A 13766-nucleotide genomic window follows, 5' to 3' on the forward strand; every position below is an offset into this window, starting at 1 on the left:
AAGCCCGTGCATGTTGAGAAATCATACCGTTGGACCCTTCATATTTTATTAAAAATCTAACTTTACCCTTTGATAAATCAAAAGATAAGTTTCACACCATTCCTCATTCCTCTCATCTCTCTGCTCTACCCTCTGCCGTCTCAATAACAAATTTCCAAATCCAAACACAAAAAAAATCTATAACAAATTCCCAAATCAGCTAAGGAAAAAAAAAAAAAATCAATCCCTTGCAAATTAAGATCCCTCAAAATGCAAAAAAAAAAAAAAAAATCATAATATAGTAAAATCTTTCAAATGGAGTTTGTACCCATCTTGTAGTAGATGGATTATGGAGGTTAGGAGAAGAAGTTGAAAAGTCTCTTCAAGAGGACGAATGAGTTCTTGCAAGCACTTATTGATGAGCAAAGGCATAAGGAGGAAGAGGGTAACTATATGCTTTCACTTGCTCTGCTCTAATCCAATCTTCCTGATCTATATCATCCTGTTTGTAAGTGGTTGAATTTAGGGAAAAAGAAAAGAATAAAAAAGATCAGGGTGAAGAAGTGCATGGGTGTTACAGACAAAGTGCTAAGAGGGGGAAAAAAAGAAGAATGAGAGCTATGTGGAACGTTCTGGAGTTTGGAGGAAGTGGTAGGAAAAAAAGAGGAAAGAAAGGAAAGAGTAAGGGTACATGTGTGGAGGAGAAAAAAAAAGAGGGGAAAAAAAAGGAAAAAAAAAGAGAAGGAAATGTGGTACGTGGAGGAGAAAAAAAGTGGAAAAAAGAAAAGGAAAAAAGAAGAAAATATTATCATAATACTTTCATAATAAATTTTAAGTGGTAGGTTATTACTTGCTAATATTGGTGAGAAAAAAATAATTTTTTTAGAAAAAGAAAAAAATAATTTTAATAGTACATTCAAATTAAAATTAGTATCAATTTTTATCACAATATTTTCACAATAAATCTTAAGTGGTAGGTTATTATTAGCTAATATGGATGAGAAAAAAATAATTTTTTTAGAAAGATAAAAAAAAATAATTGTAATAGTATTTTCAAATTAAAATTAGTATCAATAATCACAATATTTTCACAATAAATCTTAAGTGGTAGGTTATTATTAGCTAATATTGGGTAGAAAAAAATAATTTCACAATATTGATTTAAGTATGAAATAAACTCATTTATATATACATTGTATTTTTTGGTAATTTACCACTCAAATCACCACTTTTATAAGTGCTAAACAAACACTCAGCTTTTTTCAAAAAGAACTTGTTAACAATTTTTACCAAACATTCAGTTTTTACAAAAAACCTAGTTTCATACCGCACTTTTTGAAAACCCAACTTTTTGAAAAAACCCAATTTCAAAAAATTAAACCAAACTCACCCATTATTTCATTAGTTAGGAGAACCACTTTAGTAATCTTCTTGATGGACCTAATAATTTCTCATGTCTTGGCCACTACCTCAAAGTTCGGGAGGTTTGTGAGCATTTTTCCTGAATTTAATTAATGAAATTCATTATTATGTGAGAGGAGAGAATATGTATTTATTATTGCAAAATGCTAAAAAATGCTTTTAGTGCTTTTAGTGCTTTTAGGACATTGTTAATATTCCATTTAAAAAAAGTTTTTATGAGAAAAGAAAAAAAAATTAATGTTTTAACAAGTTTTTTCATTTCCCATAAAAATAGTGTTAAAATTTTTAAAAATAAATTATTAATCTATACTCTAAAGGCACTCGTTAGCATGACTTTTTGTTATTTACATCCCATCTCTTTCTTTCTTTTGAGAATGATTTGGCCCACAGTGGTAGAACCTGGTGAACAGGCCTACTACTTCCCAACCTTTGCCACTTTTTTTCTTGTTTGGATGGGAATATAGATCCTACTTACACTTCGATTGTTTCAACATTGAAATTTTATGAAAAAAAATGTCTTTTGTAGAAAACTACCTAATTTTCTTATATTTAATGGGTGTTGTTTATGTCCAGTGAAAGTTTTCACTGGACACGTTGAATGGTAGACACGTGTTCGAATCCGGACATATCCAGTGAAAATTTCCACTGGACACAAGCCTTACCCATATTTAATAACATCCTTAAAATAAGTTGAAAAACTATCACTTTACTTTCCTTATTTATCTTAGTATGAGATAGAGCATTGAGCTAAATAGAAGAAGCCAATAAATAATTTTCCTTTGAGCCTTTTTTTTCCCCTGATATTACCAAACCACATATAGGAAAACGCAAAAAATTGTTTTTACATACTATTTTCCATGGAAACAAACGTCAAACATCTAAATCAATAGATTTTTTATTGGAACATTATTTTTTGGGACCAATTATATATATATGAGCTGGCCTAATGAGCAGTCCTTTTAATGTTTGCATAGGTATTAATTAGCTATCATTTTAGGGAGTTTCTTGTGAGTTGTATTTCTTTTTTGCTATTGTTAAGCATTCCCATCAAGAGTGTTATAAATGATAAAATGCTATTTTTAGCATTAGCATTTATAACCACAAAAACTTACTCTATTAAAGATGTCGTATGCTAAAAAATTTAATATCCTGCTACAAAATTTAATATCTTGCTACAGTGAACTCTCATTTTTGAGAGCACACTGTAGCTGTGGGGGGGTAAAAAGATCCTGATGGGAACATGGGCCTTTTGGGCCGTGTTAAGGAGGGCCGACCTGACCCTGGGTTTAGAAGTTGTTAATACTATGGGTCGGCCCATGCGCCGAGGATCCGAGGACCCAGCCGAGGGTGAGCTTACCCTCGGGTGAGCACCGAAGAACTCGGGATTTCATAGTAAAGGTTAGGGGATGGCACAGTTAAGGCCAATGGTTAAAAGGGGGAAACTCTAGAATGCCCCAGAAGCACCGGTGTTGAAGAAATGTCAAAGATAAAGGCTGCTACCTCCACATTAAAGACCCTACACCTACCACCCTGGCCGCATTAATGGGGAGGTGACACTTGAACAGTGAAAGGGAAACTTCTAGTTACTGTTCAAAGGCACTAAGAAAAGAAATATCTAGGCTAAGGGAGGAGTTGGGGCAGCACGTGTAGAAAGTATTAAAAAAAAAAGAGTATTTAAGGGAGGACCTAGAACAGAAAGAAGGAGGACTTTTTGTAACCTAACAAGAAAAAAAGACAAAGAGAGAGAGATAATATAAGAACAGCTCTCGGCTTACGTCCGAGGAGACCTATTTACGTTACTCCTTGCTGTTTCCAAATACCGCCAATCTTTAGTTTGTCATTTAATCTTCACTCACTTCTAACCTGGGTTTCAAGCCCACTCTCTACAAATTTTTATTGTTTAAGGCTCATTGGGCCTGAGCCCATATCTGTTCTTGGGTCCAGGTGCAATTGTGCACTTACAATTGGCGCCGTCTGTGGGAACCTAGTCTAGAAGTAGTAGGGATATTATGGCAGGCTTAGGCTCTCACCATGCAGAGTCATAAGGATCACAACCGGAAGATCATTTCGAACGTCTTGAACATCTTAGGGATCGTGAGGGAAGCGTCCATACAGATTACCCAGGGGCTAGCCATACTCAAGGAGGGGGTAGCACTACCCACGATGAGGGCTCTAAATCCATGCGAAGGAAATTAATCGTTTAAAGAGGAAGTTACGCCGTGCTAAACGTAAGGTTTCCCCGTCCTCATCTAGTTCTTCCTCGAGAAGGATAGGGGAGTTGGCTACGGTTCAAGGTCATATTCCCCCACTAGCGCAACATCCTCCGGCGAGGAGGACGACCAATCAACTCGCGGACGTAAGAAGCTTCGTTCTAGGGGCTTGGGCAATGATACCATGAGTAGAGCGTTGCACCAACTCTCTAAATCTCCGTTTTCACGGAGGATTGAGAGGGGAGGCTTCCCGGGAGGTTCACCCGGCCCACCTTTACCATCTATAATGGCCGGACTGATCCGGTGGAACACGTGAGTCACTTCAACCAAAGGATGGCGGTGCACTCTCATAACGAGACTTTGATGTGTAAAGTCTTCCCCTCCGGCTTGGGACCCGTGGCTATGAGATGGTTTAACGGTCTCAAATCGGGGTACGTGGGCTCGTTTGGGGAGTTAACTAGGGCATTTGCTTCGCGCTTCATCACGTGTAGCGAGTCCCTCGGCCATTGGATTCGTTGCTATCCATGGTCATGAAGGAAGGGGAGACAACGAAAGCATACTCCGACAGATGCGGGAGATGTTTAATGAAATAGATGGCGACTTTGATGAGGTGGCGCTTAATACCTTTAAGGTAGGCCTCCCTGCGATCACGACCTAAGAAAGTCTTTGACGAAAAAGCCCGTCCAGGCGTACGCCGTCTTATGGATCGTATTGATGAATATAAAAGGGTAGAGGAAGACCGGCGGCAAGGAAAAGGAAAGGAGAAGGTTATCCCGCAGAGAGAAGGGATTTCGGGTCGGACAGATATCACAACAACAAGCCGAGGAGGGATTACTTCGGACAATCCGGCTCGGCGGCACCCAGGTGTAAATGCGTGTTCCGAGAACCAGTGCATCAGTTATTAGAAAAAGTTCGTAAAGAGCCCTTTTTCAGATGGCCCGGCAAGATGGCAGGGGACCTTGCGAGAAGAAATCAAAACCTTTTCTGTCAGTCCCATCAGGATGTGGGCCATACTCCTGAGAACCTGTCGGACCTGTGGAACCATCCGGAGCAGCTCGTCGGTGAGGGAAAGTTAAAGCGGCACTTGTGTCGGCCCACCGGGCAAGTAAGTCAAGTTGGTTCAAACAACCGGAGGAACGATTCATCTCGGCCAGCATTGGGAACAATTAATGTTATCTTCGCTGCACCTGGTAGGACCGGTTCGGGTCCCACTAGGATTATGGCAGTTTCTCATCCGCAGGCCGAGGATGTAGGTAGCAGGCCGAAGAGATTAAAGAGCACTTTACCTGTCTTGGGTTTCTCCGAGGAGGATAAAGTAGGGACTATCCAGCCCCATGACGATGCTCTTGTGGTTACCCTCAGGATAGGGAATTATGATGTGAGAAGGGTGATGATAGATCAAGGCAGCGGTGCAGATATCATGTACCCTGATCTATTTAAAGGACTGAGGTTGGAGTTGGAAGATTTAACTCCTTATGATTCTCCACTTATAAGCTTTGAAGGAAGGGCCGTTGTGCCGAAGGGACAAATCCGTCTACCCGTTCAATCCGGCACAGAAACGATTGAGGTAAATTTCATTGTGGTTGACGCGTACTCTCCATATACAGCCATCCTCGCCAGGCCATGGCTGCACGCTTTGGGAGCTGTTTCTTCCACTTTACATGTTAAGTGAAATTCCCCTCGGGGGAGCATGTTGAGGAAATCCTCGGCAGCCAGGTAGTTGCTAGGCAATGCATATCGGCTGCGGTGCTTCGTCAGTCAGAAATGGAGTCATCAACCTTGCCCATCCAGGAGTCATAGCAATTAATAGCTCCGGAGGCACCTGGAGCGATGACAGAAGATGAGGCTGTCTGCGAGGAGTTAGAGAAGTTTGTAATAGCAGATGATCCAGAGAGGTTCTTCCAAGTTGGCATACTTTTGCCATACCAAGAGAAGATGGAGTTGTTGGAATTTCTGAAGGATAATTTAGATGTCTTTGCATGGAACCCCTATGAGGCTCCAGGTGTAGATCCGAACTTTATTTGTCATCATTTAAATGTCAATCCGGCCATTGTTCCGAGGAGGCAGCCACCTCGGCGATCTTCCCGAGAACATTCTGAGGCTGTGAAGGAAGAGGTTCTTAAACTCAAAATGGCGGGGGCTATCAAAGAAGTTTTCTACCCTGAATGGTTGGCTCATACTGTTGTCGTTAAGAAGAAGAACGGCAAGTGGAGAGTATGTGTGGACTTTACTGATCTGAACAAGGCCTGTCCTAAAGATTCGTTCCCAATGCCACGGATTGATCAACTGGTAGATGCTACTGTCGGACATCCTCGGATGAGTTTTTTGGATGCCTTCCGGGGTTACCATCAAATTCCCTTGGCGTTAGAAGATCGGGGAGAAGGCGCTTTCATTACACCAACCGGGAACTATCATTATAAGGTCATGCCATTTGGGTTAAAAAATGCTGGGGCTACTTATCAAAGAATGATGACCCGAATGTTTGAACAGCAACTGGGGAAAAACATAGAAGTATACGTGGATGATATGGTGGTAAAGAGTAAGACGGTACCTTCGCACATGACAGATTTGGCCGACACCTTCCGGATGCTGAGGAAGTATAAGTTGCGCCTTAACGCCTCCAAGTGTTCTTTTGGCGTGGGATCTGGAAAGTTCCTAGGATATATGATCACTCATAGGGGCATAGAGGTGAACCCAGTGCAGGTTAAGGCTATTCAGAATTTGCAGCCGCCTCGGAACCCAAAAGAGATTCAAAAATTGACCGGAATGATTGCTGCGCTGAATAGATTTATTTCTCGGTCAACTGACCGGTGCCGTCCTTTCTTTCAGTTGTTGAACAAGTGGAAAGGGTTTCAATGGACCGAAGATTGTGAGTCAGCTTTCCAACAGCTTAAGCAATATCTTTCTCGCCCGCCCATCTTATCTCGTCCTGAGGTGGACGAGGTTTTATTCGCTTATTTGGCCGTGGCTGTTCATGCGGTGAGTTTAGTCCTTATAAGGAATGAAAATGGAGTGCAGAGACCAATTTACTACGTTAGTAAGTCCTTGAATGAGGCCGAGGTGCGCTATTTGCCCTTGGAAAAAGCGCTTCTGGCAGTAGTCCACGCCACGCGCAAACTTCCTCACTATTTTCAGTCTCATACTGTGGTTGTTTTGACCCAGTTGCCTCTCAAGGCTGTGTTGCGTAGTGCTGATTATTCTGGCAAGGTGGCAAAATGGGGAACCATTTTAGGAGCCTTTGATGTTAAATACAAGCCTCGCACTTCGGTGAAGTGGCAGGTCCTCGCTGATTTGGTGGCAGAGTTTACTGAACCATTGTTAGAAGAAACTTCAAAGGAAGCACACATGGGTGAAAAATCAGTTGGTGTGATCACAGCCGTATCGCCCTCGGCTTGGAAAGTTTATGTGGATGGGGCTGCTAATCATAAAGGGTCTGGGGTTGGACTTGTTCTAATGTCCCCTGAAGGGATTGTCTTTGAAAAATCTTTGAGATTGGCCTTCTCGGCTACTAATAATGAGGCTGAGTATGAAGCAGTCTTGGTAGGCATGCGAATGGTACATAAGATGGGTGGCAAGGAAATCCATGTGTTCTCGGACTCTCTGTTAGTGGTCGGCCAAGTCATGGGGACCATGGAGGCTAGGGACCCCAGAATGCAGGATTATTTGGCCCAGGTTAAACGTCAGCAAGCTGAATTCGACTCCTTTGTCTTAGCTCATGTCTCTAGGAGTGGAAACACTCATGCAGATTCCTTGGCTACATTGGCCACATCCTCGGCTCAAGGTCTACCAAGGGTTATTCTCGTTGAGGATCTGGTAGAACCTTCTCTTGTAACTGCTGATGCACCTCGTATCCATCTAATAAGGCCTGGTCCTAGCTGGATGGATTCGATCATATCTTTTCTTAAAAATGACATCCTTCCTGAAGACAAGGTCGAAGCAGAAAAGGTACGTCGAAAGACGCCGCGTTTCTGGTTGTCCGAGGACCAGAAGTTATACAAACGATCCTTTTCAGGACCGTATTTGTTGTGTGTACACCCTGAATCAACAGAATCATTGTTGGAGGAATTGCACGAAGGAATTTGTGGGAGTCACACTGGGGGAAGGTCCTTAGCCCATAGAGCCCTGACTCAGGGTTATTGGTGGCCTAATATGCAGAGGGAGGCTTAGGACTATGCCAGAAAATGTGATCAATGTCAGAGATTCGCCCATAATATCCACCAACCTGGAGGGGTTCTTAACCCTCTCTCCAGCCCTTGGCCTTTCGCGCAATGGGGCTTGGACATTGTAGGGCCATTCCCGAGAGCTGCTGGAAACAAAAGATGGCTGCTCGTAGGGACAGACTACTTCACTAAATGGGTCGAAGCTGAGCCCTTAGCCAATATCCGAGATGTTGATTCCAAGAAGTTTATCTGGAAGAATATTGTTACTAGATTTGGTATACCACATACTCTTATTTCGGACAATGGCGTTCAATTTGACAGCAACGCCTTTAGGCAGTACTGTGGTGACATGGGCATCACAAATAGATACTCTACCCCAGCTTATCCTCGAGGAAATGGACAGGCCGAGGCCGTTAACAAGGTCATAGTCAACGGGCTCAAGAAGAGGTTGGATGATGCGAAAGGCAGATGGGTAGAAGAGCTCCCTCATGTCCTGTGGACGTATCGGACCACTCCGCGCAGGTCCACTGGAGAAACGCCATTCTCTATGACTTATGGAGCCGAGGCGGTGATACCATTGGAGTCTGGATTTCCTACTCTAAAGACAAGTTCTTTTAGTCCAGAGAATAACAAGGAACTTCTAGAGAGAGATCTTGATTTACTTGAAGAACGGCGTGAGGCAGCTATGGTCCAAATGGCTTATTATCAGCAGAAGCTAAAACAAGGACATGATGCCCACGTGAAGCTAAGGCCACTTGCGCCTGGTGATCTTGTATTAAGGAAAGTTGTAGGCACTTCTAAGAACCCAGCATGGGGTAAGCTAGGACCTAACTGGGAAGGCCCCTACCGCATTGTTTCAATAGCAGGCATAGGGTCGTATAGGCTAGTTGTACTGGATGAACGAGTTGTACCACGTCCATGGAATGTAAATAATCTTAGAAGGTATTATTATTAATCAAATAAGCTTTTGTCAATTAATGTTTCAAAGTTATGGCTAGCTCTCATATTTGAAGTTACAATTTTTAAGAATCAAACAGAAACTTGGTTAAGTGTAGTCCTCGGACTACAAACCTTGTGGAAATTGATGTCTTATCATTTGTTAAACAGAACCTTAGTTATGCCGGGTCTTCGGACCTCCTACTTTGGGAAAATTAACATTTGAAGTTACTGTTTTAAAGAATCAAACAGAAACTTGGTTAAGTGTAGTCCTCGGACTACAAACCTTGTGGAAATTGATGTCTTATCATTTGTTAAACAGAACCTTAGTTATGCCGGGTCTTCGGACCTCCTACTTTGGGAAAATTAACATTTGAAGTTCTATTAATAAAGAATCAAACAGAAACTTGGTTAAGTGTAGTCCTCGAACCACAAACCTTGTGGAAATTGATGTCTTATCATTTGTTAAACAGAACCTTAGTTATGCCGGGTCTTCGGACCTCCTACTTTGGGAAAATTAACATTTGAAGTTATTGTTTTAAAGAATCAAACAGAAACTTGGTCAAGTGTAGTCCTCGGACCACAAACCTTGTGGAAATTGATGTCTTATCATTTGTTAAACAGAACCTTAGTTATGCCGGGTCTTCGGACCTCCTACTTTGGGAAAATTAACATTTGAAGTTATTGTTTTAAAGAATCAAACAGAAACTTGGTTAAGTGCAGTCCTCGGACCATAAATCTTGTGGAAATTAATGTTTTATCATTTACAGTTACAATTTTGAAGAATTAAACGAAAGATTGCTTAAGATTTATCTTCGGACGATGACTTTGACTAAACTTAACTTTTGATTGTGTCTGGATGTTAATACCTTACTGTTTATTAACTCGGATCTTAAGTTTCATATCTTCAAGTGTTAAGCAATTTTGTATAAGGAATGGTCCTCGGATCTTACATCCTACTAGAAACAGTGTTATGCATAGTAAGGGCTTAATCATTATATGAAGTCCTCTTTCCTTTTTAATCAAGGCATTGTTCAAACGTATTAACTATCTCACCTTGTATTAAATCTTTAGTAATACACGCATGACTATGTGGAAGTTATGATTGTGCCATCCTTGGAGTTAGATTTTTATACTCTGAGAAACTTTTGATGTGACTTAATGGGAAACTTTTGTGATAAGTACAAAAAAAAAAAGTAAAGTAGAAACAGAGACAATCCAAGTGAAAAGTAAACGAAATCGTTCTTCATTAATCAATTGAGTATGCATTACATATAATTCAAAAAAAAAAAAAAAGGGAAAAAGAGAAGCCCTAAGCTAAGTCCTAAGCTGTTGGAGGAGGATCTTGCTGAGAGGTGCTAGTGCCCTCGGTCTTTCTCAACTCCAGCTCAAAAGGAGTCATAACCTGTTTTCCTTTATCCGCTGTCTTCGTTGAAAGGACGATGGGTTCCATTGTCTGGCTTAAATCCTTCTCTGCATCCCCTCCTCCTTCCTTCTCTTTGTTGGAACCAGAAGGTTCTGTAGGATCGGAAATTTGCTGTGGGATCATCGGAGGTAAAGCAGGAAGAGTCGTCTCAGGGGTAGGAGCAGCAACAGGAGCCTCTTCAATCTCCTGTATATCTAGGGGAAGCCAAACGTTCTCGGACTTCCTCAAATCCGAAGATTGGGGAACTCCTACTGCGTTTAAAGCTTCCCCCCATACTTTTTGACAGTATTCGCGGCATAAAGCCGCGAACTCCTCTGTCAGCTGCTCCTCGGTGGTTGCTACCCCTTCATCGAAACTTGCCTGCTTGGCAGCTTGAAGAGAGAGTTGGAAGGAGCTGGCTTCTTCCTTCATCAGCGCCGCTGCTCCTTCAGATCCGAGCACTCCCTTTGAGCTTGGGAGAGCTCTTCATCTCTTTCACGAAGGAGCTTGCGCTGTCCTTCTATCTGGGTCTTCATAGTCTTCAAGTTTGACTCGACCCCGTTTTTCTCTCTCCTCAGCTCCGCTACCTCCGAGGTCAGCTTCTCATTCTCGGCAAGGGCTATGCCCAAGGACTTCTCAGTCTCCAACCTTATTTCGAGCTCAGTTCTGGCTACTTTCCGAGTGTCTTCAATAAATTTTTCAGCTACAAAGACCTCCTGAATAGCCTGCAACAAAGTATGATGGAGTTAGGAATAATGAAAACAAACTTACTTATAAATATTGTTAAAAGGAGAAACACTTACCAGCGCTAAGTCTCTTTTTAGGGAGAGGAATAGTTGTGGCTGGCCCATTTTTTCCAAGGTCTCCATATCCTTGGGCAGCAGAAGAGGGCGTTCCAGGACCTCGGCCAGGTGGTGAGCATGGCCTTGTTGAACCGCCCTTATACTGGACTGGCAGGAGATGGGAGCGCCGTCCAGCCTTAGATCGGGGGACCAGGTGGTCGGTGCTCGGCGCACTACAGCCTCATCCCTGATTTCCCCAAGTTCAGCTGAACGGGCTCTACCCTTGCCCTTGTCCAGCTTCTGCTGCTGGGCCGGTGGGAGTTGTTGGCGTGGTTTCTTGGGGTCTTTAGTAATCGTCCCCTCATCATCCCCCTTCCTCTTCTTCTTGGGATCCTCGGCTGGCAGTTTTGGCTCAGCAGGAGGAGGAGGAGGAGGTAAAGCTGGGGGAACTTGGGACGTCCCCGTTTTCTTTTTCGCTGCAACTTTGGCAGCCTTGTTGGTGAGGAGACCCTCCATTCGTCCCATGTCTTCTTCTACGTCGTCCTCGGGAAGGGCAACCACAAACCCAGCAATTCCAGAGGCTTCGGTGGCTTCTTCTTCCTCGTCGGAAAGTACCACAAACTGGTTCCCGCGAGGTCTCTCGGTGTCTTCGAGATGGAATTGATCTATCTCGTCGTCAAGTGTGTGTGAAGAAGACACCTGCTCTTCTGGAATGACAGTTGTTTGTGAGTGCACGGCGAGGGGGACTGCTGCTATCGGCCAGTTGTACAAAATAGTGTTAGGAGTGTCCGGGAGGTCACGGTCGTCTAAAAAATGGCGCCGAGCTACGTTGATCCTCTTCCGTCTTCGGTCGCCTGCAATAATGGCGTCCTCTATCTCTTGGAAGTCTTTGGAAAGGGGAGTGTATCCGAGAATGAGGTGAGCAGCCCGGAGTTGTAAGTCTTCGCTGACGAACACCTCGGAGCGAAGTACTCGGTTTAGATCGGCAACGTTACAGTGACTCAGACGAGGACGCACGTGCTGCTTATCTGCAAAAAAGACGTCAAAACAAACAAACCTGATTAGATTCACACAAATATTTAACAAGTTTAAGTAAATACAAATACGCGTTTTTGTGTGTGTGTTAGGAGAGGTTGTGTTGTGGGGAGATTAATCCTAACGGCGTCGCACCTGGATCCCCCCACTGAACTGGGCAGTGGAAGCCATCGTGCCAGTTCCCAGACACGATCAAGTAGTCGTCCTTCATGCCTTTGTTTGATTTGGGCAGACAGGAGATTAGCCTAACGGTGCTGGACCGAGATTTCATGTAATAACCTACCTTAGAGAGTTTGTGGGACTCATATAGGAACACGACATCGTGCCATGTGAGGTTTAAACCCATCTGCTCGTTTAGAGCATCTACACTACCTAGAACTCTAAAAACGTTTGGAAGGCATTGGTCGGGGCACAACCGGTGGTTGCGAAGGTACTCCCTCATTACGGGTTTCATTGGAAGGGTCATCCCACCCTCTATGAAGGCTATCATAGGGATGATAACCTCTCCCTCTTTCCTAGAACCGGCCACGGCTGTTGCCGGGCAGTATTCTAGCCCTACGTCACTGGGAATATGGTATTTAGCTCTAAAGCCTTCCATCCCAGCGGCGGTATCAACTAGACACTTAAATTTTCCCATTACAGAAAGACGATAGACTAAACTTTAAAAGGGAGAGTGTTTGTATTGGTAGCCGAGGACAAATATCGAGGAGAAGAGGTTAAGAATAGGAGCAAGAACTTACAAGGTTGAAGGTGTGCAAATCTCCACGGTTTTCTGCAAGGTAAGGTATGATGACTGATGTCTTGATGGGATTACCCCCTGAGGAATTAAATGAAGGCGCGGGTTCCCGAAGCGTCACGACGTGCGAAAAGGCGGCCTCGAAATTATGTCTGTCCCGCCTAAAATTTTGTGGAGTAATGAGAACCGTTGGATGCCCATCTCACCGTTGAACGTGGGAGACAAAGAGTAACTTACAGTAATAAATGCGCGCGTTTTCGAAAATAAAACCGCCAAGTGTCATCTTCTGGGACGCGAAACGATTTCCACACGTGCCATCACTTATAAAGTGTGTAGAGCGAGTTCTCGTCGGATCAAAACCCTAGTTTTCTCCCCGGACGCTGAACATTAGAGTTGTGAGGGGCTATTGTGGGGGGGGTAAAAAGATCCTGATGGGAACATGGGCCTTTTGGGCCGTGTTAAGGAGGGCCGACCCGACCCCGGGTTTAGAAGTTGTTAATACTATGGGTCGGCCCATGCGCCGAGGATCCGAGGACCCGGCCGAGGGTGAGCTTACCCTCGGGTGAGCACCGAAGAACTCGGGATTTCATAGTAAAGGTTAGGGGATGGCACGGTTAAGGCCAATGGTTAAAAGGGGGAAACCCTAGAATGCCCCGAAGCACGGTGTTGAAGAAATGTCAAAGATAAAGGCTGCTACCTCCACATTAAAGACCCTGCACCTACCACCCTGGCCGCATTAATGGGGAGGTGACACTTGAACAGTGAAAGGGAAACTTCTAGTTACTGTTCAAAGGCACTAAGAAAAGAAATATCTAGGCTAAGGGAGGAGTTGGGGCAGTACGTGTAGAAAGTATTAAAAAAAAGAGAGTATTTAAGGGAGGACCTAGAACAGAAAGAAGGAGGACTTTTTGTAACCTAACAAGAAAAAAAGACAAAGAGAGAGAGATAATATAAGAACAGCTCTCGGCTTACGTCCGAGGAGACCTATTTACGTTACTCCTTGCTGTTTCCAAATACCGTCAATCTTTAGTTTGTCATTTAATCTTCACTCACTTCTAACCTGGGTTTCAAGCCCACTCTCTACAAATTTTTATTGTTTAA

The 13766-nt window shown here is 43.4% G+C and overlaps 1 protein-coding gene across 1 annotated transcript; it reads right to left on the reverse strand.

Moving 5' to 3' along the window:
* Positions 1-10543: 10543 nt before the first annotated feature.
* Positions 10544-11647, reverse strand: LOC142625102 (uncharacterized). The gene is made up of 2 exons (XM_075798807.1): positions 10916-11647; positions 10544-10837 (listed from the first exon to the last, which is right to left on the reverse strand). The coding sequence occupies exons 1-2, from the start codon at positions 11417-11419 to the stop codon at positions 10544-10546; spliced, it is 798 nt and encodes a 265-aa protein (XP_075654922.1). The 5' UTR covers positions 11420-11647.
* Between the last annotated feature and the right edge of the window lie 2119 nt (positions 11648-13766).

Source organism: Castanea sativa, chromosome 2 (assembly GCF_040712315.1).
Source record: "Castanea sativa cultivar Marrone di Chiusa Pesio chromosome 2, ASM4071231v1".
Taxonomy (NCBI): domain Eukaryota; kingdom Viridiplantae; phylum Streptophyta; class Magnoliopsida; order Fagales; family Fagaceae; genus Castanea; species Castanea sativa.